The sequence below is a fragment of the Cololabis saira genome, chromosome 21, assembly GCF_033807715.1.
Source record: "Cololabis saira isolate AMF1-May2022 chromosome 21, fColSai1.1, whole genome shotgun sequence".
NCBI lineage: Eukaryota > Metazoa > Chordata > Actinopteri > Beloniformes > Belonidae > Cololabis > Cololabis saira.
The window spans coordinates 18,049,461-18,077,376 of NC_084607.1; the positions used below are offsets into that span (position 1 = coordinate 18,049,461).

General features: G+C 41.9%; 1 protein-coding gene across 3 annotated transcripts; it reads right to left on the bottom strand.

Annotated features, from left to right (window-relative positions):
• Nucleotides 1-109: 109 nt before the first annotated feature.
• On the bottom strand, nucleotides 110-27,870 carry usp36 (ubiquitin specific peptidase 36). 3 transcript variants are annotated; one of them, XM_061711345.1, is made up of 20 exons: nucleotides 27,767-27,870; nucleotides 22,892-23,178; nucleotides 22,563-22,784; nucleotides 21,628-21,738; nucleotides 11,059-11,161; nucleotides 10,900-10,967; nucleotides 9,518-9,588; nucleotides 9,318-9,400; nucleotides 9,084-9,195; nucleotides 8,846-8,986; nucleotides 8,556-8,656; nucleotides 8,326-8,464; nucleotides 7,887-8,243; nucleotides 6,719-6,943; nucleotides 6,223-6,341; nucleotides 5,434-6,120; nucleotides 5,007-5,215; nucleotides 2,406-2,594; nucleotides 2,190-2,305; nucleotides 110-2,072 (listed from the first exon to the last, which is right to left on the bottom strand). In XM_061711345.1, the coding sequence occupies exons 2-20, from the start codon at nucleotides 23,163-23,165 to the stop codon at nucleotides 1,941-1,943; spliced, it is 3,459 nt and encodes a 1,152-aa protein (XP_061567329.1). In that variant the 5' UTR covers nucleotides 23,166-23,178; nucleotides 27,767-27,870; the 3' UTR covers nucleotides 110-1,940. The 3 variants fall into 3 exon arrangements, 2 of the variants coding, with proteins under 2 accessions (XP_061567329.1, XP_061567330.1); XR_009770693.1 differs by lacking the exon at nucleotides 110-2,072 and having other exon boundaries at nucleotides 2,192-2,305; nucleotides 2,406-2,688; XM_061711346.1 differs by lacking the exons at nucleotides 21,628-21,738; nucleotides 22,892-23,178; nucleotides 27,767-27,870 and having other exon boundaries at nucleotides 22,563-22,698.
• Nucleotides 27,871-27,916: the final 46 nt, after the last annotated feature.

The window sequence follows — 27,916 nt, forward strand, 5'->3', positions numbered from 1 at the left end:
AAAAAAAAAAGGAGGTAACTAAGTACAGTAACAGACAAACTTGAGAGCTGAACAGCTGCACATTTAAAAGAAATATGAAGCAGGGCAAGACAGGAAATACACAGTCAACTCACAAAAGTCACAACTTTATTGCACCCATTTCATTAACTGTGGTAAGAGCTGCTTTCACTATGAAAGAGCTCTCCCCTGGTCAAAAAAGGTTGGTGCAGTCATAAATGCAAACATGTCGACTGTCCATTCGCTCCGGTAAAAGTTCCTCTGCGCCACTTCGAGATTTAACAACCTACGTCAATTTTACAGCCAACAAACACGTCCTACAGTAATTAGACTGCTGTAATCTCTCGTAACGAACACACCGAGGTGACACAGGGAACTCTCTTATCCACAAACACATTTGTAAATAAATTCTCAAGTGAACATCCACCAACTAATCCGAGTATTAGTATCACATTAAAGATCTGGCTCTTCTCTTTAAATTATGTATTTATAACATTAAATCCTATATGTTTTTTTTAGCCAATTCAAGGCAACATCTCTAGAATGAAAAGAAATGCATGGGCAGATCTTTACAGCACTGGAGGGAAACAGGTAGCAGAAGATGAACTGTACAGTCTTTACAGCGGCAAAGCATTTTTTTCTTCCTTATTTTTCTATGCATCTGGGCCCAGAGTGGTGGAAGATGATCCCATGGTTCCCACACCTGAAGTATTTTAGTATAAAACAGTTTCTACAGAATATACAATATGCAATGAGAGGGTGGTAATCGTTGACAGAGGTGACGATGGGATAAGAGAGGGCTCTGGGTTCCTGAGTTTCAGCCCAGTTTCCAGGTGACCAGCGGGATGGTCAGAAAATTGCATAGAGATAAAAAGATATACATGAAAAAGAAATGATCACGGACCGCCCTCTTCTGACACAGTGCCTGAAGCATAAACTCTAACCCTTTTACTAAGTATATTGGTGAGATGTTCCTGGTGAGGTTCCTTATACAGAATGAAAAAGGTCCAATCTCCAGGATGGATGAGGGACTCCATTTTTTTTTTTTTTTTAAATCTGCACTGTAGAAAACAGCCATTTGCCCTCAAAACCGCCCAACCTCCGGTTATATGAGTGTGTCTTTACACAAACATCAAATAATTGAATTTAGCGAATCGCAACATGACCGACACCGGACGAAAATAAGTCAATTTAGCCGACTTGTTTGAAGCAGTTCAGATACGGATACTTTGAAGATGGTGGAGTTTTTTTAAACTAGAATTTAACAAACAGTTTGAAGGCAAAATATGGCACTTAAAAAAAGAAAAAGCCACGTGTCACACACGGAAGTAAAATATCAACAGCTAGAAGAAAAAGAAAAAAAAAAAAGCATAAAAATAATATTAAGAGACCTAAAATATGCATTTAAATCTTTAGACATTTTAGGATAATTATAATTTGGTATAGAATTATGACTCAAGAAGCATCTTAAAAAAGTCACTTTTGTGTCTAATTTGTGAGCCCTTATGTCTGCTAAAGCAGCACAGTTTGCTCTGAGACAGTTCCAGCTCCCTCCTCACAATTTATGGTGGATTTTATATTATTTCATCCCTGTTTTTGGTGCAGTAACTGAGGCTTAACGGTAACAATGTAATCATCTAACAATAGACAGGGTTTCTGTCAAATACTGAGTGTATCTATCGACTCACTGTGACATTAAGGTTAAAAAAACGGTTCAAACCTTTGAACCTTAACCTCAGTGATGATGGGACTGTTGGTCAGACTGTCAACGTGCTGCTTTTGGCTCATATTTTACTATCAATTTCCTAAAACACAAGTGTGCATAATAAGGAAGGAAGGAGGGAAAAAAATAGGATAGAAGAAAAAACAACAAAAAACTGAAGTTTGGTATACAGTATTGTCTAGATTTCCAGTCAGCAGGAGCTCAGCAGCAATCTGGACTCTCAACGTCGGACTCCGAAAATCCTCTTCCCTCCGGGCATCACGGACCACTTGTTCCGCCTGTCCTGTATCTTCTGGAAGATGCTGCTACCGCTTCTCCACTTCTCTCTTTTATAGTTCTTTACTTTCTTCACCTGAGCAAATATAAGAACACACAACAGTTAGAAAAAGAAACAAACTATGCGACTTTCAGTTTTTCCTTTGTGTGAAAGTCTCATTACTCAGTTTTTCATGTCCATCTCTCTCCTCACCTTTCCCCTATCAAAGTCTTCATCCCACTCATCAATCACAGTATCACACCTGGCACTGCGGACATCTTCAATGGCATCTCTGCTGATAGCGGAGAATTCACCATCCCAACTAAGAACTAGATTAATAAAAAAAAAAAAAGAATAAAGAAGTTAATACATTCAAGAGCACGTGTTCAAAAGTACCTGTGGTGGTTTATGCATCAGTCTGTGTCTCACCATTGGCTCCGTAAGCTTTATCGGTGGCGTTCTTGAGTAATTCTTCCACCACATCGGTGCTCTTTTTCCCGTCCCAAGCCGCAGGGGCAGCATGGTTCGGGACGTCCCCTAACGCCTCTCCCTCAGCCGCAGGTGCCTGGCTGCGTTTGTAGCCGTCCTTCACTTGGCTGTCCCACACCACCACTGTGGCTGGATACCATCAGAAGTGAAAAATAAAAAAGTGAACCAAACTGAAACCTGGCTTTCTCAGTGCCATCCTCTCTTAGAACAAAAATAGGAGGCTCTAAATAAAGAGATGGGACAAGTCAGTATTGGGTCGGGGATCAATACTGATCTAACTGACTGGATACTAACATTTTATGTTTTGCTCTTGCAATTAGCTTACTTGATTTATCCTGCTCAGAAAAAGCATTGTTGTTGTTTTGGCACTTTGATTGCAAATATTTAATGTGAAAATAAACGGCAACACTCTAATATTGGGATCACTATCTTTCTATCAATAGTCATAAAAAATGGATCGGTGAATCATTAATCGAAACTGATTTGGCAAATGGCTCTGTTCAGTACAGGGTAGGGCTGAAACGATTCCTCGAATAATTCGATTACAAAAAATGATAGAGGAATTTTCTCTGCCTCGAGGAATCGTTTAATTTTGCCAGCTCAAAGCAGGACTACGTTTAATGCGGCACAACGCGCTGATGCCACGCACGTAAAGGTAGAAGAAAGAGGCGGCGGATATGTTTGGTTTTAACTAAAAGAAAAGGCAGAAAATGTCAAAAGTGTGGGAGCATTTCAAGCTGGACACCAAGGCGAACACTGTTGCATGTCTTCACTGTAAGACAGTGCTTGCAAACCACAACAGTACGTCCTCAATAGGGAGCTAGAACAGTCTCATAAATCACAAATGCACAGGACAGGATTCACAAATGCACAGACCGATTCACACGTGCGTAGGACAAGATACACAAATGTATTTTTGATGCACACACAAATATAACCTGATTTACAAACTTTTTTTTGTCTGTGAGCTGCGCTGGAATTGCGCGTGACTTTTGAGACTCCCCTAACGTGACTTAATCCACAAATACGTTTTTTTTTTAACACGGAAGGATCTGCAACCAATCAGAAGAGCGAACCCTCACGTGGGGGACGATTCACTCGTAAACCAATCAGATTAAAGGGGCGGATACACCTGCTGTTTGAACTGCGTTCGCGTGATTCAATATTTTGAGTTGGTGGAGTAAAGATAAATAAACAAGACAGCAAAACGTGATGGAGAGGAGATCACTGCTCTGCTTTTCTTGTGATCTCGGTAAAGAAAACAGCGCGATCAGAGATGGTTTGTCGGGCCGTTCAACCAGAGCCGTCGGGAGACTGGAGAGCTCCAAGTCCTGCCGATGCAGGTAATTGATGATGCACATGTGTTCTGTGCATTTGTGAATCGGCGTGTGCATTTGTGAATTATGAGACTGTTCTAGCCCCACACCTCAATGCTGCAGCATCTCCACCGAACATCCTGTTTACTCCGAGAGGGGAGGACAGTCACCCGAGACAAGGTAAAATTAAGTTAACGTAGCGCTAATTACTGAGATTAACGTTATGGTACTTTGCTAACATAACGTTAGCCCTGTGGAGGGCTAGGTTTCTATTAATTATGACTAGTGGTGATGCGTGGCCAACGCATTTAATTTGTAAAAACAAAGAGCTGTAGAGGGATGAGGGTGAAAAATATAAACGTAATAAAGCTAGCTGAGTAGTTGTCAATTTTAGCTCTGTAGTCATTGATGGATAAAACATCAAGTAGCGCTGGTGCCTAATGTGCTCCAATACAGCAGGTCTCATCATTTTATTTTGAACACTGCCAAAACTCAAAATCTCATCAAGACTTTAACTTAAAACTTAAAATTTGCTTGACACAAATGAAAGTTCAATTGAAACACGTGGGAAAAACACCTAACCTTTTAAGTGATGTGTGTTATCAGGTGTAATGGCATTTTTAGGTTACAAATAAGAACATTTCTTGGTAAGATCCTTGTTTTTTTTAGTTAAGGCAGTGAATTTGGTCAACTGGTGTAAGTTCAGGGTTTTTAAATGCACAGCCATGAACCTACTGTATTATATAATTTAGTCTTAATAATGTCAATTAACATCTAACATCTTATGCATATTTATAATTGATCTTTAACTAAACAAAAATATGTTTTATACGATTACTCGATTAATCGATGGAATTTTCAGTAGAATACTCGATTACTAAATTATTCGATAGCTGCAGCCCTAGTACAGGGTAATAATTACTTATTTTATTATCTTTTTTAGACAGAAAAAGACGTTTGTCAGCTGACTGAAACACGAGCGACTTCCTGAGTGTGAAAGACGTGTTTACCAATAGTAAGAACTATTCCTCTTAACGTTAACCAACATTAGGAACATGAGAAATAACAGAAAAATGAATATAAAATACTGGAAATACTTGACTAAGAACTGTTCAGCAACAACAACAAAAAAAACAACCTATGACTGACATATACCCTTGGAAAGAGACTGTACTACCCTCTCCACTCCAGTCATAATGTGTGCTCCAAGTCCCTGCTGGCGTACCTGCGCTCTGTTTGCCTCTCTTATCGCTGTCTGGGGTGATCTTTTTGGACGGACGCTCTGCTGCTACGGGCTCAGCATCACAATGTTTGCTCTCCTCCTGCTGTCGCATCTCTTCTTTTAGCCTCTTCTTCTTCATTTTTAATTTCTTTTTCAGCAGGATTAAATCTCCCGTGTTATTATACGCGTCTTTGTTATTCTCCTCAAGATTTCTGTTGAGGGACAAAGTGGAAGAAGGAAAAGTTTAGGAGAGATGCAATTTGCCCGATAATCCCCCCCACATCTGAAAATGTTTTCTCTCATACAGCACAGCCATTGTGGCTTTGAGCACAAGAGGATGAGCAAACCAGCTGGTTGCTACAGAAACACTGTTTTGCTGCCCAGTGTTACACAAATAAAGAAAATCGTAAAAAGATGAGGTTCAGCTCACCTTTCTGAAGCAGAGTAAGCAGAGGTTGTTTCCTGCACAGTTTCTTCCAGCTGAATCATCTTTTTCTTCTTCTTCTTCTTCCTCTTCTTCACAGAGTCTCCTTCGTGCTCTTGCGGATTTAACTTGCGCGGCGCTGGGCTCTCAGCAGAAAGCACAGGTTTCTGCTGAGGCAGTTCAGCATCTGAATGAGATGTTAGACTCCATAAGCCACTCTGACACCAATCCTCCTCCTGATTTGATGTGTCCAAATGAGACCGGACACTTCCTCTCTCTTCCATGTTCTCTCCATCCTCACTCTCCCGCTTTCGTTTCTTCTTTTTCTTCTTGCGCCTCATCTCGCTTGCTTGCTCCGCAGGACTGGGCTGCGTGACTGGAGAGGATGATGGGACTGGCGCTGGGTCGCCCTCCACCTCCGAATGCCGGCGCTTCTTCTTCTTTTTCCTTTTGCTGACTTGTTGAGCCGCAGAGCTGAGGTCTGGCTCCTGAGCCGCAGAACTGAGGTTGTTGGAAGACTTGGAACTCTTTGGGCCCGGGCTGTGAAGCCCGTTGGTTTTATGAGAAAGGCTGGAGTTTGGTTTTTGCAATGCAGAGGGAAAGGACTGTTTCTGAGGGTTTGGCCGCTCTAAGGATCCAGATAAGTGGGCAAAATGTGATGACTGGGCTTTAGGCGAATGGAATGGACTGACTCTGGGAAGACAAGAAGGAGAACAAATATATATAGGCTATATCAGGACTGACACGATCTTTTAAGTCCACATTTCTCAAGTGAGCTCAAGTTCAAGCTCATACCTGTGAGTTGGTGAGGCAACGGTGAAGGAGTTAAGTTGATTTTGATGCATGGGGTCACTGGACAGCTGGTGTGGCAAATGGGGCATAGCATCAATGCTGCTCGGACTCCTGCTGTGAGCCTGCAGTTATCGACATAAATAAAAACTTGGTGGTCTAAAGAAAATAACCATGAATGTGACAAAAATAAGGAAGAAAAATCAAAACAAGGAAAGGGGAAATTTGAAGGGATAACAGGAAAAGATGGAGGGAGGAAAACAAGAGGAAAAGATATGGCATTGAAGAATTAGAAATGGTTAGAAAAAAAAGAGAAACTAAAGAAAGAAAGTGCTAACATGTGGCTGATTAGACAGGTACACTGGAGAAATAACATTACATAAAGCAGGAAAAACAAAAACAAAAAAAAAAAACTAGCAAAATTACAACTTTACATGCCTTAATAAAACCTCTCATTCAACGCAATATTAAAATATGCATATCAGTGTGGACTTGAGCTCACCTTCTTGGCTGACAGGGCCAGTTTCTTGGCAGGTGGAGGTGACATGGTGCTGGTGGCTTCAGATGTGATATTGTTGAGAGCCGGTGGTTTTACTTTTGCCGTTTTCTGGTCCTTTGTGCTCTGCGAGCGTTCCACGCTCCTGGCTGGAGACACCAGGCCACTGGACGCTTTCCGCGGGGTGGAGGGAGTCTCTCCAACTGGTGCACTTTTGGTACCGACAGAGTCCTGCCCGAGAGAAGAGACAGACGGGAAAGGATGGAAACGGCTTCATGCATCATCTGACAAATTGTTAATATTATGTTCAGAAAACAAGTCTGAGATCAAATGTTTATATATAAAAGGTAGGTAAGAGGTTTGATGTATCATAATTAGGGCTGGGCGATATGGCCTTTTATTAATATCTCTTTTTAGGCCATGTCACGATACATGATATATATCTCGATATTTTGCCTTAGCCTTGAATTAACACTTTGATGCATACAATCACACCAGTATGATGATTCTATAAGTCTAAACATTCTTGTTCATACTGCATTAATATATGCTAATTTTAAACTTTCATGCAAAAAGGGGGAATAAGTCAAATTTACCAAAACTGTATTTATTAAACATTTATTAAACGAGACGAGAGAGTGAGAAAAGCCTGTAATTTAGTGCCCGTGGCTAAAAGCAAATGTGTGACAATGTATACTCGAATATTCACGATATAGTCATTTTGTACATCGCACAGAGTAGAAGCCAAGATACATCGAGTATACTCGATATATCGCTCAGCCCTAATCATAATCTATTCACACTATTGCTCAAATAACAGTTTGATTCATCAAGCAAAATAGCAAATACAAGCTATAATCCATAAATTCATTCTTTGGCACTGTGGCACATAGATTTGTAATTTGACGTAAAGCAAAAAGGATAACACCTTTAGTCTTGCAAAAGGCTAAAACAGCGAGAACGCGCACCAGAAACTGTTCAGTATGTTTCAATTTTATCAGCAAATGAATTTGTAATTTTTGTGAGATCCTATTTGATATTTGATCAACACCATTCAGACTGGGAGCAAACGCAGCTCTGTTACTGCTGATCTTTAGCTGCAAAGGACAAACTTCACAAAAGGTGTGCGGGGAAGACTAAAGTTACCATGGAGAAGTTTACGTGCGTTTTGTACCTTTGAGTCAGTGGTGTCAGCGGAGGAAGAGTCAGACAAAGACTTAAATGAGGTAGATGCTGCCATGCCTCTGCCCTCGCCACCTTGTTTTTTATCATCGTCGGTCCTGCTGATCCCGTTGCTGGAAGGGGTGGGAGTGGTGCTGCGGGACTGCGCCTGGCTCTGGGGAGAGGGCTTCTTCACCTTTTTGAAAGGCTCCTCGATAACTGTGGGCCCGCCCGGCAGTTTTGTTGCACCGTTGGTGGACGACGTCCAGTTGGAAAGTCGGGGCTGTGGCTGGGCATTGTTTCTGGAAACGGGGAAGCCCAGACCGCCATCCATAGACTGGATCTTTCGCAGCTGCGCAGGCTCAAGTTTCTGTTGAAAATGGTTGGACTTTAACCGAATATACTGTATTTAAGGTTGAATATTCAAGGTTAAACATAATCTCTTCTTTTACCTTTGTGACTTGTGGGGAGGAGAGAGGTCCGTTTAGATTCGCCCTCTTTATCTGCTCCGATGATGCGCTATTCTTCCCTGAATGCAGCATTCCTGACTTGGTGGACTGGCCATCTGCATTCTTCTTGGTTTCTGGGATCCTTCATTCCATAATCAAAGACTCCAGTTTATTTAATAATACATCCAGGAGGCTCAGACAGATTTCTTTGATCCCTTGCAGCACTGTCTTACCTCAGATAGAAGAGCACGTACGCTTGCTGGTTCAAAACTACTTTGATGTTACTCGAGTGCACCATCGAATCATTCATTTGGTACCACTGTCCGTTGCTCGCCTTCAAGGACAAAAGGAAGAGACGCACATTTAAAATTAAGCAAGTCGCCAGAGATACAGATTAGCTGTTGAATATATTAACTTTAAATATCAATTTACGGTACAGACAGTGTAACGAGCATCTAAGATGCTTCTCATAATCAGTAAATATCCTAAAAATAAAAAGAGAAGGATGTTCTGGTTGCCTTACTTTTACATAACAGTAGTAGTGGCCTGCATGACAACTGTACCCAGAATGCACTAGGACAGCATAGAGGCCGTACATGACGGGGTCGCCTGAGCTCTGAGACATGTAGGGACGAATGTTCAGAAATTCTGGGTAACCGACATCCTGGAGAAATACAAAGAAGAAAAAGAGAGCGCTGTAAGAAATGCACCGTCTCCATGCCCGTTCAGAGCAGTAAAGGGTGTGAGAATGCAGCTCTAACCTTCGTTATTTTTCCTCCACTGAAGTTGGCAAATCTCTTCAGTGACAGGGTCAGTACATTTGATGTTCGATGAACTGTGAAGCGCTTGGTGGCCGGCACTTTCTTTTTGCACCTGAAGAAAAGGAAAACAATGCAAGAACATTTCTTTGAGTTTTTTTTTTTTTTAAATATTAATATTTTACATTCACGCTGCAGATTTACTTGAATGTCTCAGACCACTTAAACAGAACTCACTTAGCGCACATGTAGGCGTTCTCTCCGCTCAAAACATCCGGTTTAACAAACAGCTCCAGAGCTCGCACGATATTTGCTGCTTGCTGAAAGATATAAACAAGAAAAACACTTTGCTGCTGAAACAAGGTTTTGCCAAGTTTCCATTTTAATTTCACATTTCTATGGAAATTCTAATTATATTGGGATGTTCTGCAACATACCCTTATCTCCACGGCGATGTCCAGGTAAGGGTCATACGTGTCCGACACACTTTTGCAAATGGAGCATTTCACTGAAAGACAAAAACATATTTATCAATAAATGTAGCCTGGACTATCTCTGACTGCCAGATTCATTTTTTGAGTGGAAACCTCTTTACAATTAATAGATGCCAATTTATACACGAATATTAGTTAACATTTTTGTGTGACACCTAAAAAGCATCACAAATTTGCATGCTGCACAAGTTAAATACGTTTTTCTTTCCACCCAAAGAAATACAAACAGCTTTGTAAATGGGGATTTAAGCCTTGTGATAGTGTGGATAGGGTCCAAAAAGACAAGACATTTTAACTTTATAAGTTTTCTGAAAGCATATACATCCAAAAAAAAAAAAAAAAAAAAAAAAAAGTTAAAGGAACATCCTTCCAGTTGCTATTGTATTGTTACAATTCAACTTCAGATGTTGTACAAACTACTGTCCTTGTGGCCTCTCCTACTATTTGCCTAATCTGTCAAATATCCACATACTGATCCACTCCTATGGAAGCAGAGATCATTAACTCTCCTATCTAGGTGTTTATTAGCCTCTTCCTCTTAGCCTGTTGCCTGAATTATTGCAACTGATCATCTACTGTGCAGACTGCAGCAGGACGCCTTCTGACCCAAGAAAAAACAGGGAGATCGAGCTACTCCGGAGCAGACTTCCCTTGACTGCCTTCCTGAATAGTTCAGGATACAGTTTTACATTTTACTGTTTGTTTTTAAGAGTCTTAAAAAGGGATGGCGGCATCTTATTGATCTGAACTCACAGACGTTCACATTCCAGCCAGAGCACTGCGATCCACCCATTCTTGGCTTTTATCATTTTATTGGATATCTAAGCATATATTTATTTATGATCTATGATTTTAGCCTGTGTATTATTCACCTTGTTAGAAGTCCAAAAAATGTCTTTTAAAATGTTTGTTAAATGACTCGATTATTGAGGCTGCTTTGTGCAAACTTATTACACGGTGGTGGCAACACAAGGGGTGGGCCTGTACAAACAGTACTTTTTATACACCTGTAAACATACAAAGTTAAAATGACCTTGGATCCTTTTAAGTTTTAGTGAGAATAGGGTCCTTAAGTGGGATAACATTCTTAAATCTTGTCAGAGACATAAAACAGCAATTTGTTTCTGATGTAAGTCAATGACATCTAAAATGTGCTAATATAAAACCATATTCTATTCTCACTAAAACTGCTTTGATTTAAGCGATTTGGGTCCTTGATGAAAGTTTGTAATCCTTACATCTAACAATAGACATAAGATTGTTTTAGTTCAACAGACGAAAACATTTCACCGCTCTAAAAGTGGACTTTTTTGTGTGCAACATACCTCTTGACCTGAGGTAACCTCCAAAGATCTGGTGAACTAGTGTTGTTGCCTGCGTCTGCCTATCGAGCCTAAAATATGAGGAAAACAGTTTGTTAACCAAACTAAAGGTTTCATGACACTACATTTACATTTTAATAATAGTAATAATAAAAAGCTTACTTGGGGTAGCCATTGAGACAGGCTTTCTGCATGGCATCAATAGTGTATCGCAGAAACTCATGGGCGTCCTCTTGGCTTCCAAAGCGAAAATGTCTGGCAATTTCTGTAGAAGACAAAAGTGTGTGATAAAGTCTTGTCAGTTTAAAGCATTGAACCTGAGAAGATGAACAAAAATTAGATGCTTTACACCACTAATTTGAGCCTTGGCCAAAACACTTGCAGAGATGATGACAACGCAAAAAGATGTTCATAATGCTGCATAAATGATAACCACTGACTGACCAATTCTTCTGAGAGAGGTCACCACATACTGATCCCTGACAAATAAATAGCAGCATAACAGCCACAGCAAAAAAAGAAAGCATGAAATATGAAAATATATTTCACAAACCAACAAAAAAATGACATTAGGTATGACAAAAAAAAAATGTTAAGGACAGGTTTGTGCTCATTTAATGAAGACATTTTACATCCCGTCATATATATATATATATATATATATATATATATATATATATATATAATTAAAAACAAGTTAATTTAACATACAATGGACCTCTAACCATACACTTTAATGGCTACTTAAAGCTGACCTCCACAATTAGTACCTCATCAATCTGAGACAAACAGTGATCTTATAAGAGCTTATGGTTAGTAACTGCTGCAGACTGGCGTCTCATCAACACTAAAAGTCTCGCATTAGAGCTAATGCAGCTGCAAACTCTTTGCCCCTATGGAGAAAGAATAAACTGGCACAATTCTAATGTGATCATCACCACGTTCCCGGCACAGCATTGTTACTCAGAGGATAAATGAGCCACCTCATAGTGGGAAAAGGAATAGAGCACCATGCACTTATGAACACTTTCAGGCACTCAAAGAAGAAGAAGAGGAAGTAGAAGAGGAGGAGGGGGTGGTTTGAAAGATGAAATCTGTGGACGTTTAATTTGTGTGTTGTCCTTTAATTTTGTTTATGCAGTTGGAGCTGTGAGATCAAGAGGAAACTACACCATCCGTTGGAGTAAAAATCCTTTAATTCTCCTGTGATAAAAATTAGATTAAATCTGTCTTTTTCAGTTTTGTATGGACGAGTCTTTTACATCACTTGAATACATTAGCTGAATAAATGTTCAGGAGACAGCATATCTGCAGAGAAGGTGAAGAAGCAGCTTGAACATTTTTATCCTAAAGCTGCTCCTTTAAGCCCGCAGTCACAAGGAGACAGAGAGGGCATTAGGGAAGGAGGGGGCAGAAAAAAAAACAGCAAATTGGCGAAATGATTGCAGCAGCACTTACAGAGGACGTACGCAGATAGGGAGGGGACTAAACTGCATTAAGACCACAGCGCAGCGCATTATGGACCGACTCGCACCTTGTTTCCATGAGGTATTCCTTCACCACCTGCAGTCTCACTGCTCCACCAGCATGCTGCACTTAGCGGGGGGTTGTGATCACATGGGATACGGTGGAAAGTGTTGCGTCATAGCGCCTCCGGCTGCTTTCAACCGGGAATCAGGTGCTACCGACTCCTGACATAGCCTACTTTGAAAACACTGGACCTAACTGCTCAACCCGAACCAGGGCTCCAGACTTTTTAATAGGAGCTCTGTTGCCCTGAGCTGAATTTATTTATTTTTTCTGGGAGAATAGCCACAAAATTTAGGGGGACGCCTTGAATCAACATAAAACCCAGTTACAGATTTTCCTCCCATTTTTACCTGCAATACTTACAAATGCTTTCGCAAACAGCTCGGACTATCATGCAATTTTACACCATTTCTTTGTCGACATTTCTATGTTTCCATTGAACTTCATGAATGGAAGAAAATATGTTTATACATGCGGACTTCAATTATTCAATGTCGTATGTGTGAACAAGACTTTCCTTGGCTGTGTGTGTATGTGAGCTGCATGGGTCCCCCACCCTGACCCCTCGCCAACAAATGAAACATCTGGAAATCCAGCAATCAAGTCAATAATCCTCCTTGGAAGTAAAAAATAAAAAAATAAAAATATAAATAAAAATAAGGGTTTCAGAGCTGTCGTTGCTTCTCATTCCCCAACAGAAAAAAGACAACACTATATAGACCCTCCAGGAATCCGCGATTCCGTGATCGCGGAATTTTTCGCGGATTTCACGGCTGTCCGTGGATTTACAGACCTTCCGTGGATTTCAATGTCTGGTGCAGAAAAATCACTTTTACTGGGGTTAATATCGCATATGTCCGCGCTGAATATGCGAATTATGCGGGGCTCGCTTGATTTCACTGCATCATCGCCGACATTTTCGCATAAAGTTTGGAAAAAGGGGGGAGTGTTGTGAGTGACATGTCGGAACGCCCAGTCGCGACGTGTGGGACCCGCCCGGGTACCTCCGCACCCCTCGCAGAAACCGCCACCCCCCAAACAGCAGCTCTCACCCGCAGGGGTGAGAGGAAAAAGAGAGCCGTCTCCGCCCAGCCCCCGCTTGCGCGGGGGGCGCGGCTGCCCGGGGGACTCAGGATCCGCGCTGACTGCGCACCACTGCGCCTGCGAGGGCCGGCGGACGCGCGGGGTGACGGAGCTCTGTCTCGTCCCCCTCGTCGCACCGGGGCGCCCGGCAATCACCCGAGCACTGAGCCGCGGGCTGGAGGGAGAGAGACGGCCGGCCCCCGGGCTGCGACCGCCCCTCTCCTCTCCTCCTGCGCTCTCCTTTTTTTTTTCTCTTACGACCTCAGATCAGACGAGACAACCTGCTGAAGAGCTCAGCGCCGAATCCGCAACTTCCTGCATATTTCGCAATTTCACCGCATAAAAGCACATAAAAAACCCGCACATTTAATCGCAAAATCAAGGATTTTAGCTAGGGCTGGGCGATATGGCAAAAAAAGTGATCACGATTTTTTTTCCCATATTGAATTATCTCGATTTTTAATCACGATTTTTTAAAATCAGAAGATCCCCCCTTTAACAAATAAAGCAAATAGCATGTTTTAACAAGAATCCAGAATGCTACCAGTGGTACCCACCGAAAAAACTAGGGATGCACCGAAATGAAAATTTGAGGCCGAAACTGAAGCGGAATAAAATTTAAAGACTTGGCTGAATACTGAGTACTGAATAGCCTACGGAATGCGGTTGTTCACAGTTTTTCATTTATTTTGCCATTTTTTTCACAATTGCATAGATACAATTGCAATGACATTATTAACAACAAAAACAGTAAACTGAGTTGAGCCACTGTCAAGCAGCTGGTGATGCGGTTGCTTAAATTGACCAAAAGGTGGCTCTCTAACATCACTGTTTGTTTACTGTGCGTGACTCTGACGCTGGTTGGTAATTAAGGAGTTAAAACTCACTCGCCACTTACGGGACTCAGTAGCCAGCAGAAACAGCAGTTTTATTACATTTATTAACTGTAGTACCGCTATTATGAGAGGTTATTTCTCACAGTATTAACCTAAAGGAACTTAAGGCGGATTTATGGTCCCGCCGTTGGTCCCCCACCAACGCAGAGCCTACGGCGTCATCTGGTGAGCTCTGCTTGTTGCCTCCGCGTTCCGACACATTCACTCCGCTGAGCGCGCGCGCGCACACACACGCACGCACGCACGCACGCACGCACGCACGCACGCACGCACGCACGCACCCATGTCGGGGCCGCGGAGTTTCTGAAGTCGGCGGTGATGAGTAATTTGTGGTACAAGCAGAGCGAATCACAACTTTAATGGGTGCGGTTCGAAAACACAATACATCCATCACGAAGGGCATTTTGTGAATCCATCACACCCTCCTCCTGTACGCCTGGAAGAAGTTGTCCGGCGAAATAAATAAATAAATAAATAAATAACCGCAAACCGTGAGTCCCGGTCGGCTCGAAGCTAAGCTAACGCTAGCCTGCGGTTGTTGTCTTGTAGTTTTATTCTCTCTGGTCACGCTTGCTCCCACCAGTGCAGGGGAGGCAGATGTGACTAGTTTACTGCCTATGGTCATGCAACTTGCTGCGGCATGTCATGGGCATGATCAATTAATGCAGACAGCGCGGTGCCAGGGAAGCGGGTTGTGATTGGTTCTCGTGCACTTTGCTGCAGCATGTTTTGCACGTGATCGAGAAAGTAGACCCACAGCTGATCACCGTGATCGAACTTAATTTGATCGCGATCACAAATCGAGATCGTATAATCGCCCAGCCCTAATTTTAGCCCACGGAATCAAGGATTTTAGCCCGCAGAATCAAGGATTTTAGCCCGCAGAATCAAGGATTTTAGCCCGCAGAATCAAGGATTTTAGCCCGCGGAATCAAGGATTTTTGCCCGCGTTTTTCTGGAGGGTCTAACTATAAAGCCAGTCAAGACATTTGAGGATCTTAAACACACAGAGAACCTCTTACTTATCCACGAATTTCCCATCAAGTTCTTATTTATTCTGTTCTTCATTCTTCCATCTGTTGTAATATTAACAATCTACTTCCTTCACATCTGTTTCTTATAAAGTAATTGAAAATGGTCGGGTTTCCCAGATCCAACCTCTCTTAAGGATTTAAGAAGAGTCCAAAGAAGGGTTCAACTAAGAAGGGACCCTAAGATATGAGTGTTTCCCAGATGACTTCTTAACACCGTTCTCAGGACTGCTCTTTAGTTTCGCTCTTTGGAGGAGCTGTCCACCACCGCGGTTCTGAAACCAAATCAATCGATGCCAGGCAAATCGATCACCGATCACTATCAGCGCATTTTCACACGCAGCACTGCTACCTAACGCACTAATTCCCTGCTGCCTGTGCGTTATGTCTGTTATAATGAAAAACTAAGATAATAAATATACTTCAATGACCCTTTTTCATGATGAAAACAAGACTGCAACTAAATAAGAAGTAGTCTTGGTAAGAGAATAATGAGGAAATGAATTGTTTTTATTAAATGTGAAAGATGGACGAAAGGACAAATTAACTTAACGATCATTCGTATCATAGGACCACACTGTATCCTTGTGACTAGTAAAACAGAATCCTTCACCTCAAAAAAATATTCTGAAGTTTATTTAGCTGCTTGACCGTTTTCACTATAGCATTTATCAACGTTGTATTTGCGGATGTTTGGAGACACAGCGACCAGTGTTGGGACTAACGCATTATTTAGTAACGGGTTACAGTAACGCCGTTAGTTTTGTGGTAACTAATACTCTAACGCATTACTTTTTAAATTCAGTCACACAATTACCATTACCAAACGGTGCGTTACTCCGTTATTTCTGGTTACAGTGAAGCTTTTTTTCCCCGCACGCGGAGACCAGAGAAAATGTAGTGTGTGTGCATTCAAAAACATGACGGTCATGGCGAGCCAAAAGAAGGCGAGTTTCGCAACGTGGAATTACAGCAATCCCTGGTTTTTCGCAGGGCTTATGTTCCAAAAAGAACCCGTGATAAGTGAAATTCTTTTTAAAATTATTATAGAGGGCTTCAAATTGCGGAGATCAGCCCCGCCTCGCACGTATTCCACTGCTCTTCTGAGCCGCTGCCTCCCGACTCTGTAGCGCCTTTTTCTCCTAAAGCCACGGTGTAGCTGTGTTTTTTCGAGAGAAGAAAATAGTTATGGGTCGTTGTTTTCGCTCTTTTTTTCTTCTGGGCAAAAAGATTCTTATAGACAGACATGCCACCATTGGCTATATTTGAGACTGTAATGAACGATTCATCAAAGGCTCCTGTTCTTCAGCTGCTGCTGAAGCTCATTGGCCGTTCTCAGCTTGTTGCTAAGCAACCAACGTTATTGACACAGGAAGTGAAGAAGCGAGACTGTTTAGAATGCAGAACACGAAGCACAATGCAAATCTATACAGTACCTGCTGAATTGAAGGCTAGAGGGGCATTAATGGGAGCATTTAAAATAATGTTTTTATTTAAAGTAACTAAAAAGTTACTTTTCATAGTAACGCTTTACTTTTTGGTCTAAGTAACTGAGTTACTAACTGAGTTACTTTTTAATGAAGTAACTAGTAACTAGCACAACACTGGTGGAGACACGCAGCGCTGCTCCTCAATGCACTAATTCCCTGTCATCACACATATAGGTGCGCTTGGGCACGGCGCAGGATGATCGGTGTCACGGCTGCCACACTCCGTGACACCGACGCCTTGCTCAGTGCAGCCAGTAAAGCTGGGCATATACTGTGCGATATTTAAAATCGTTTGAGACTACCCCATCTCACACTGCACGACTAGATAGCAGAGTTCAAAAGTTCACAGCCCACGATTTATGTTCTCACACTGTACGACCCGATGCTCTGATGCGACCCGTCTGCTCACACTATACGATCATAATCCTCCCGTCGGACATCTGTGTGCTGGAACTCGAGGCCGGTTTTGCGTCCTGCCCACCCGATCAAAGGTTATGGGGATCCTTTATTTTTTTATATATATATATAAAAAAAATCCCCAAATATCTGTACTGTTTCTGATTGGGTGGGCACTGCGCATCATTTTTAGACAACAATGAACGCATACCGCAAAAGTTGTGTCTCGGCGGAGGGAAGTGTTCAGAACAGCACAGAGCGCACACTAAAGGTTGATTTATGGTTCCGCGTTACACCAACGCAGAGCCTACGGTAGTGGGCGACCGATAATCGGCCATGGCCGATTATCGAATTCGATATTCATAATTTTATTAATAATCGATATCGGCCCCCCCCAAAAAAAATCGAAAAAAAATAATTTAGATAAGATAAATAAGAAAATCGGCTGCATAAAGTGCATATCTTATATTTACATTTTTGATGATTTAGCAGTGGCGGCCCGCCACTGCTAAATCATAGCCGCCACGCTTACAGGCTTTTCTCGCTCTCTCATCTCGTCTCTCCTTCTCTGAGACATAAAACAAGCGCACCCTGTCGCACATGTCAGTCACGTGCTGTCGTGTGTGCATTATCATTGGCCCCCGACCAGCTGCAGGTGTCGGCGCTGCTGACGGGACCGCCGCTCGCTTTAACTTTTCCAAACTCGGCCTGTTTGCGCCATGAGCTCATCCGCGCGGTTGTTACGCGACTCTTTTCAAAGCAAACCGGTTTAGTAAAGACGGGAGGGATGTTTTCTCCTCGCAAGGCTCCGGAGAGCGGAAGAGCCGCTCAGCGCGACACGCGCAGCCGAGCATTTAGGCTGATTTATGGTCCGCGTTACACCAACGCAGAGCTACGTCGTAAGCGCGCGTCGCCGCTCTCTTTCAGAGCTGAGAAACGTCACCTCGTGTTGCTTAAATGTGGCCACATGAAATCATTCACTATCATCAAAACAAAGTCAAACAAGACTATATGACGTCATATTTCTAACAATAAATGAAAGTGATGCAAAGTAAAGGAGGAGAGGATGAAACATTGCAGTCCCTGCACCTACAATTTAATATAAAGGTGCTCTAAGGGGCCCCTCCTGCTCAGAGCAGCTCATCCTGGTAAAACCAGGTAAGACCGGGTAAAACCGGGTAAAACCAGGTAAAACCAGGACCAGAACATGCATTTTTGGACATTTACTCCACAATAAATAAATAAACAATAATATTATGAACCTGAGGGTTTGACTTGTGGTGTTCTTTGACTTATTGTTTACACTTTACACAGTTTGAGTTACAGTATGAAGATTCCTCTTATTTAAGTTCTCCCATGCAGCTTTGTTTTTATTTATCATTATTGAGGAATGCTGGTGTAAAGAAGAGGGAAGGGGGGGCGGGGGGGGGGATTGCATCTAATGTGATCATTTACTGAAATACTGCATTTTCTTTTTGTATTAAGAATGTTCTAGTTAAAAGCAATAAATTGCTCGCCATTCATTTAAATGAATTCTTGTATTGAAATTTGTTTTCTCCCAAAAAGGTAAAAAAGGGTAATAATCGTATCGGCTGATATCGGCTATCGGTCTTTTTGATTTCCCCTAATCCGTGATCGAAATAGTCGAAAAAAAAGGCTGATCGGTCGGACACTTGCCTACGGCGTAGGGTACGCGGCGACGCACACCGTACATGGAAATGCGGTCTTTCACTTAAACTAAAAATAATATTTTTTGACGTGTCAGAGATTGCGCATGCTCTCTGCGAAAGGATGAGGCCAATCGGGTCGTAGCTGCTGCAACTGTGCGATTCCTTTACGAGGAGCGACCAGGATTTCAAACACGCTTGATTTTCTTGCGACCTCACGATTTGTGATCGGGAGCTCGTCGTGAGGTGTTAATCTCTCGTCGTTACCCCACGTACACTGCACGAGGCACGAGCAACGATTGGGTCGAAATCCATCCCGATCCAAAAAAAAGTCGCACGACTGGAAAATCGGCTCAGAATGAGCCGATAATCGCACAGTGTATGCCCGGCTTAACTGGACCTTCCGGGCTCAGGGCAAAATTGCATGTGGAGACACCAACGTGATGAGCCGTTGTATCTCAGCCCGTGGAAGCCGGTACCTCATCTGGACAGCCTGGTCCGACAGCACGTCCAGGGGATTGAAGTGCTGACGCACGAATGCGTTCATATAAACAGTTCTGATTTGCACAGGGTGACGCGGTTGATTTGCAGCGAGAATATGCTGTATAGCAGCCATGGTATCTCACACGTGTGATAAATGATAGTCATGATGATCGTTTTATTTGTGCGTAATGCATAAAGCATATACAGGAACACACTTGTTATTCCTTGAATTCTTTTTTTTCCCTTTGCTGTCACCAATGAATGCGGTGTGCATTGTTTTAATATCTCATTGCTTGGTGTGATATTGATTTGCCTGACGCGCCTGGATCTGTGAGTCTTTTGGCGCTTTTGCATTAGTACCGCCTTAACTCGGTTCTACCCGCCACGGCCCCGTTTTGCGCTTTTGCACTAGGGGCTGAGGCGGGCAGAGCCACTCCAAGCCGATACTATTTCTGTAACCATTTCAGCGAGGTTCTAATCAGGGCTGAGCAGGGACTATTTCTGACGTCACCACCCTCCGCGCCACTGATTGGTCGGGGGCGGGGCCGTCAAACGTTTGAATCAGGAAGCGGGAGTCAGCACGAGAGCGACCCGCGGCTCGCAGCGATTTTATTATACAGCGCAAACGTCTGTTTGGTGATCCAACTCTGAGGTGCAGATGTTCATAAACCTGGTGGCTGACGAGAGAATTAAAAAAGGGATGTAGACGGGCTGTTTTTTTCTCAGCCGCTCGCGGCTCCAGCTGATTTCTCATCAGCGCCGACACGAACAAAGGTGTTGCGCAATCGAGTATGTCACAGCAGCTTCACCCAAACCCCCCCACTTCTCCCCTGGCTGTGGAAAAACACACGGGGACAAACGGGTAGAGCCGCGACGAGCCGAGCCGGGCTAAGGCGGTACTAATGCAAAAGCGCCATTAGTTCACTAAGAAGGGTGTAAAGACTGGGTCAGCAGCATCTTACATTTCCTTCTTAATGAAAGAGATTCTTAAGCTAAGAGCGACTCTGGGAAACGCGTTTTTCTTTCACAGGCTCCTTAAGAAGGTTTGAAAGAAGCCTTTTGCTGTTAAGAGCTTCTTAACTGATCTGGGAAACCGGGCCAATGTTGCTACCTTTGCCATCGTCAACCGCTCCTTGAAACCGACTCAGCTCATATGGAAACAGCAAGGATGAACACATAGAGCAGAGGGATTGTGGGAATAGGTGTTGGATGTGTGGACTCAGGATACAGACTTCAGCTACCACGTACATTAGCAATGTGTCGTTGAGGGACTCTGAAAAGCTTCAAACAAGGCAACTGAACCTCTTTTTCTTTTGTTCTTAAAGACTTTTCATCTTCTATCCTCAAGATTTGGTCAGTTCAAACGGAGAGTCTACACCTTTAGTCCGTCATTGCACCGCTGCAATGAGGTTGCTTGGTACCTAAACTAGTTTCTTGACATCAATTGCAATGTACTGAGTAAAGGCTTGATTACTCAGTGGATGGAGGACCAGATATACTGAACTGAAGAGAAGTCAGTCAGTGTGGTTACATGCACATCTAAATCAAGCTATTGGCAACAATCTAGCTATGGATTAAACTGGAGTTTCCAAGAATTCCAAGTATACATGTGCAAGAAAACAACTGACTATTGAGTGAGGTGCGTTCAACTCCGCAATGTTAGGTGGCGCGACACGCACTTTTGGCGTTCTTCCAGTTAGTTCTTTGTTGTTAGTCTTCTTCTTCTCCTACTGTGTTGATATTCTGGCTATAGCTGCGTCGTCACTTCAGGAAGGGGGAGTCCCAGGGCAGTCACTAGCTTGGCTAAGCATGGGTTGCGTATATATGCCGGAATAACTCGGATTAGGACCACAGTATCTGGCACTAAAAGCTCGATCTCAAGAGCTTCAGTTCGGTTCGAATACAGCCTGGCTAAGGTGTATACATGGCTTTTAAAAATTCAATATCGGTTGGAAAAAGGCAACAATTCGACTTTCTGTTAATGCATGTAAACGTACTGCGTGACTTTCAACAAAGTCTGGAAATGATCAGGTCGCACTCAGGTGGGAAGTTGTAAAAGAAATACCTGCACTAGCTCAAAAACTGGTTGCAAAATGCAACCACTTACTCACAATCTGGAGATGTGAGAGCCATACAGAGAGAAGGGTAGTCTTACTTTTTAGGTCTCTGATGAAGGAGACAGGCTTAATGGCATTGCCTGTGTTGGCAAAGGCTTGGATGATATGGTTCTGCATGACGCAGATCATGCAAAAGCCTGACTGGTGACCTGAAACATGAACAGGAGATTAAAAGTCACTAAAAAAGTAAATGTATGTATTTTTAAGTATCACATTAGTAAATCTTTGTTGAAAGAAAGACTTTCATAATTTCCACATTACTAACTTGAAGTTGTTTCTGCATGAAAAAAAACGTAACATCCATGTTGCGATACTGACGTTTTTCAGGTGAGAAAGGTACTGATGAAATAAATTGTGTTGTGTAAACATTACTAATATAGCCTTTACTGGAACCACAACTATTTTTTTTTTTAAGTTTGAACTGTTGGGGGGAAAAAAAGAAAAGACTTTGAGTGCCTTATATTAACTTGAAGCACAAAATGTGAGACCTTATATCTGTGCATTACCAGAACGATTATAATACAAAGTTAATTTGAGAAGCTAAATGTGGCAGCTGAATACTGCAGTCTATTCAATAAGACGCAGAAAAGAGAAGTAGCTCAAGAGCTGACAAAGACTTCAATTTCAGTCATAGAAGAATTCACAAAATTCAGAATGTTACTCAAATATAAAGCAAATAATCATAAAACCTATTAATATTGCAAAATATTACATCATAAACAAAGTCAGGATCGGCTTGATATAATTCATAAAAACATGAAACAATAAAATAAGCAAAATCTATCCAAAAGCTCATCATGTGATGCCTCTCTTCGACTTGCAATGCAAAGCCATTTTCAGCCACGTGTCATCGGACATTAAGTTAAAGTAATCTTCAAACTGAGAAAGTTTGCTATTGTGTCTAGAAAAATGTTGGAAACTTTAATAAGTAAATCTGCTAGACAGTTTCCAAGTGCGCAGTTGAAGTACTCACAGGCACGGCTGTGCTCCTTTGAGAGTAGGTAGTTAGCCAGGGGCGGGGTGTAGGTGAGACACTGCACGGTGGAGTTGAGGAAGCAGGTGTTTCCTAGGTTGTGAAGGCCAGCTCCCACCCTGTACACACGCTCCCATTTAAGAGTGAGCTTGTTCCCTGGAAAGAGCATCTTCTGCGGCGCGGGGATCCCATCGCTCTGGTTCCCAACCACATTTTCTGACACTAAAGAAAAGATAACCAGAACAAAAGGAAATGAGGCCTCTAGAAATATCAACTTAATAAAAAAAAGTTAACAGTGAATTATCAAACCATAATAAATTTCCAGTTACCTTGCCTCTTTATCTGAGCAGACTCTGCAACTTTCTGCCCTGTGGCGCCCTCACTTCTGGGATTGAGGATCTCACTTCTGGGATTGAGGATCACATACTTGTTCTTCAGGCTGTCCAGCTGATAGGAGAAACCCTTGCTGGCAGGTTCAAACTCTATTTTCTGCAAAAGGACTTTCTTGGCAGAAGAAGCCAACAGTTTATTCAGGTCTCCCTCATCACCCGTCTCCTTTCGACCAGGTTTTAGAGCCTCCTTGAGTTTATCCACTATCGGCATTGTTGGAACATCACTGCAGAGAAAGACATTAAGTCCGTTTTACTTTTACAGTATTTTATGTAATTGCAACATTTATAAGTCTTATTTCTATTAAGCATCCATAAAACCTATCGACCTGGATCGGCTTGGATACTCTTCCCATCGGTGATGTTTTTTTACAAATGTGTTGCTTGAGCTACAAAACTTCAGAGGTGTGACATCCATTTTTGTGTGTGCCGCTATTCTTCAGGTAAAAACAAAAATGACAAGTATAAACTCATCTTCACCTCACAGGAAAATGTGTCATAGTACTCCACATACACCAGTTCAAAAGCACTTTGAAGTGCTTTTGAGTATTTCTTCGTGCTCAAGCACTGAAAATAAATCAAACCGATGCCAAATTTGTCTCTCTGCTAAAAATATTAAGAGCCTAATAACAATTCCTGTCTGGATGCCTGTTAGTAGATATCTCTAAAAGGACACAATTGCTGACGTCACCTCAGAACTTGCCGTATATCAGGAGCCAATTGGGTCTTGGCAGCTGTCCCTATGGTTATGTAAGACATCAGATGTAAGCAACATGAAGTGGTGGTGGTGGTGAGGGGGGGATGGGGGTTATAGGGACAGCATATGCATTACGGGCATTTTACAAAAAAGGTGAGAAAACCTGCTGTCAAGTTATAATTAAACAATTTTATTTTTTCTACTAAATGACTTTCATTTCAGCAAGAGGGGGGATTGAAAAGAAAAGAAACCATGGTTAAAATACACTGTTTAAAAAATGATGAAAACATTCACACCTGCTCTCTGGTGATGCTTTAAAGACGGAGCAGCTGAATGAATTGAAAATAGCTCCTCCAGTACAGATACAGCGTGTACATTTCCCGAACCAACAGCCATCAATCACAGTAAGAGAAAGACATCTCGAGTTTTACTCTCAACCAAAAGATGCTCCATGCTCAGTGACTACAGCACTCACCCTTCATTCACACCCCCCCTCCCCCACAATAAAAGAAAACCCTCTGAAAAGGGAAAGCATCACGTTGACGTTTCGGTGGTACATTAAAACGGCAAAGACACTAGAGTTTCACGAGAGTCGTGTTCATCAGAGTGGGCAGTGACGTCATGAGGAGGAAGGAGGGCTGAACGTGCATTGTATGCACAAGGACACACTGACCTTCTCATGCTGCTGATACTGATGCAACCAAGAATAATAAAGCCCACAAGGACGCAGCAAACTGCAGGGATGCGACTGCTGGACGGGTGCTGATACGGTGTCCATAACGTGGTGATCAATCAGTTTGTCATATCAATCATCAATATTGTGAATACACGGTATACCAAAACTGCTACTTGTATGTGGATATGCATTTGAAATGATAAACAGTGGAGTTATTTGAAATCAGGCAATTAAAGATTTTTTTTCCCCCTCACATCAAGACTCAGAGATCACTGAGTGAAGCCTCTGAAGTGTTTATCACAGGGAATTAATTAAAAAAACATTTTTGTTTTGCCTGACACTACTCATGTTACCGTGGCTGTTTTTATTTTATTTTTGGCTGTTTTCCATTTTTAAGACAGACACCACCAAATAAAAGTCTGATTATTCGTTCACAGACAAGGGAACAAACTCAGAACCTTTAAAGCACCTTTAGAGCAACCATTTTATGCAGGTGCAGTGCACAGAGATTACAGAAAGAGGTCGGGTCAGCTGCACATGCTTATACCAGATAAATCCACTGTACACATATTTTTGAAGTCATAAACCAACAAGCATGCACACATGTTCACACAAAGACTCACTTCACTGCGTGATGACACTATTTACATCAAGAAGGCTCATGCCAACTCTTGTGTAGAAGCAGATCAAATGAATCCAGCCAATAATTGACCTTTATTTAATAATCGGGCAAGGGATGAAAATATTTGGTTGATTAACAGGGTCTGTGTTGTTAAACACGGAACATCGCCTCTCAGTTTTATTTAATGAATTTTCATTTGAAATGTATTTAACGTCTTAGTTAAACACTTCAATGAACCATTTGGTATTTTTCGACTATTACATAAAGAGAAAAAAGAAATAAAAACCAGCATAATTAATAGCCCATTGACTGCCTTAATATCTAAAAATCAGCATCAGCTAAAAAACATTAGTCTACCTTTACTTTTGGGTACTTGAGGATACACAAAACATAACTGATCCCCTTTTGTACTATAAGTTCACAATGAGGACTAAAGAAAGACTAATACTACAGACTACTATTATCATTATCCTCATACTGCTGCACCTTTCAGTTTTTTTTTAAAATTGTATATATGTTAATAAGTGCCAGATTTGTTTATTTACTGTTTGCTATTTTTAAATCTGGGTGCAGTGAGCGAAATAACCGGAGTCAAATTCCTTGTCGGACAATGTTCAAACTTGGCCAATAAAGATGATTCTTATTCTGATTATGTAAGTAATGTGTCATAATAACATCACAGAATACTTTTTATTATCAAGATTGGTTACAAGTGGAAAACTGCAAATCACTGCCCAGTGTTTTCTACTGTCAAACCCAGGGACACCAGTAATGATGCAGCCCTCATGCAGGGTTCCCCATCCACCATCAGGAGCAGATTGGGGTTTGGAGTCATATAAAAGAGACTGGATGAAGAGGACAGCCTGCTCAACAACCCAACCAGCGTCGTTTCTACAATCACCACTGATACAGCAGGAGCAAATCATAATTTGGTATCCTTTTCAAAGATGCTTTGACAAGTTTTGAGCCTGGGGATCAAACCTCCACGTCTCTCATTTAAAAAAAAAAATGTTATTACAGGGTAAGTCCTTTTTTTTTTTTTTTTTTAAACAAGTACATGAATAACTGAAATTAGTTGCCCATTACTATATACACTACCAGCATACAACATATTTTGCAACTAATTTGCTTTTTTTTTTTTAACTAATTTTGACTGCCAGTCAGACAATTTTGTCAATTCTTGATTTTGGGACATTACGGTGTGCATTTTAACTTTTAAGATTGTATTTAAACCAAAGGTGGTTGATATTACCTTGTTTATTTGCTTTAGATTTACAAAATGTTACATGTGTAAAATTGTAATAAACATGTATGCCATATTTAGTGCCAGTATTGTAATATGTTATGATTATTCCTTGTCCAGGGCAGAGGACAGTGCAATTAACTCTACAATTCACATATCTGACAGTTTCCTGAGCTGTTTTTAAACATCTTAATGGGGGCAACTATGAAACTAAAATTACATGTCCATAATCACAGGCCAAGATTGTAAGATACTATAGCAAAGTGACTATTATACCACGATTTCAACGTTTGAAGGGATACAAAAACGAATTTGGTACAGACACTAGTCTACTGATAAATGCAAGAGATGGGCCAAGGACTCTTTAAAAAGACAAATGAGTGTCGTAGCGTGACAAAAACTATGCTTGTGCTGATGTGGAAGGGTTTTACTTCATGTTTTATTGATAGGAAAGCCAATCACCCGACAAACAGCTTGGAACAAATGAGCCAACTCCTGAACATGCCGCTGCTGGTGTCACTTCTCCAAAAGCCTCCACAGTCTAAGCTTGTTCAGAAAGCTCAATAAATCCTGACTTCACTGTAGGAATGGGCGATATTTTATCGTTCACGATAAACCGTCAAAAAAATTCCCCACGGTAAGAATTTGTCATCTCTCAGTAAAAACGATAAATTCCCGTTGATGACATTTTTGTGTAAAGCGAAGACAGCGTTAAATCGATGCACAACGTACGTGAAGGAAGGAAGGAAGGAAGGAAGGAAGGAAGGAAGGAAGGATATGAGCCTGAAAGAAAGAAAGAAAGAAAGAAAGAAAGAAAGAAAGAAAGAAAGAAAGAAAGACTAATTTAATTGGTTTTTATTAATTCAATTTAATTGGTGTAGTTTAGTAGTATTTACTATCTTTTAGAGCAGTGTTAGTGGTGATAGATTTATAGTTACAAAGGTGGAGTTGAATTGGTATTTTTTTTTAATCGTCATTTTTATCGTTATCGGGATAAATGCCAGAAATTATCGTGATACATTTTTTAGTCCATACCGCCCATCCCTACTTCACTGATGTTCTCTCTCTCAGCTCGTGTGTAATTTCGCCTCCCCGGCTGATCAGTTCCTTCTAACCGGCTGGACTGATCACTGCGGGCCAGTCAAGTCTGATTTATGGTTCCGCGTTACACCGACGCAGAGCCTACGCCGTGGGCTCTGCGTCGGTGCGACGCGGAACCATAAATCATCCTCAAGTCATCACAGCTTGCATGTTGGATTGCTAACCTTGGTGATGGCAATTCTCGCGATGAATTGTTCAGATTTTTTTTTTTTTTTAAAGGCAAAGACGTAGGTATGCTAAAATAGTCCGATATTTTCTTGTTTGGGCGTCTCTTGTGGTCGACTTATTCGAGTGTATACGTTGTTAGCCGCCGTGCTAACTGAACGTGGCGAGCTGGTTCCCCGTCAACGCTGCAATGTGGCTTAGCGGCTAACAACCCCTCTACTGGCAAATACTCTCGTTTCAGTCTCACGACACCTCCTTGGACAAACGCAGATTACATACTTAAGAAGAGCGCGTGTGTTTTTTCTACTCACCCTTCATTCAATCAGCCAAAATATTCAAAAATATAGGAGTCTGCTCCCGCAGCTGAAGCTACCGACGTTGGTGTTTTCGCCCATGCTGCATTATGAGAGGGCGGGGTCGACTTTGAGTGACAGTGTTGTTGGACCAATCACGGAGCAGGT

Coding starts and splice junctions, on each gene's coding strand:
- usp36 (XM_061711345.1), bottom strand. CDS start 23,165: ATGCCGATAGTGGATAAACTCAAGGAGGCTCTAAAACCTGGTCGAAAG. Junction 8,987..9,083: donor GTGGAGGAAAAATAACGAAG/GTTAGAGCTGCA, acceptor GTATTTCTCCAG/GATGTCGGTTACCCAGAATT. Junction 8,657..8,845: donor ACTACTACTGTTATGTAAAA/GTAAGGCAACCA, acceptor TTGTCCTTGAAG/GCGAGCAACGGACAGTGGTA.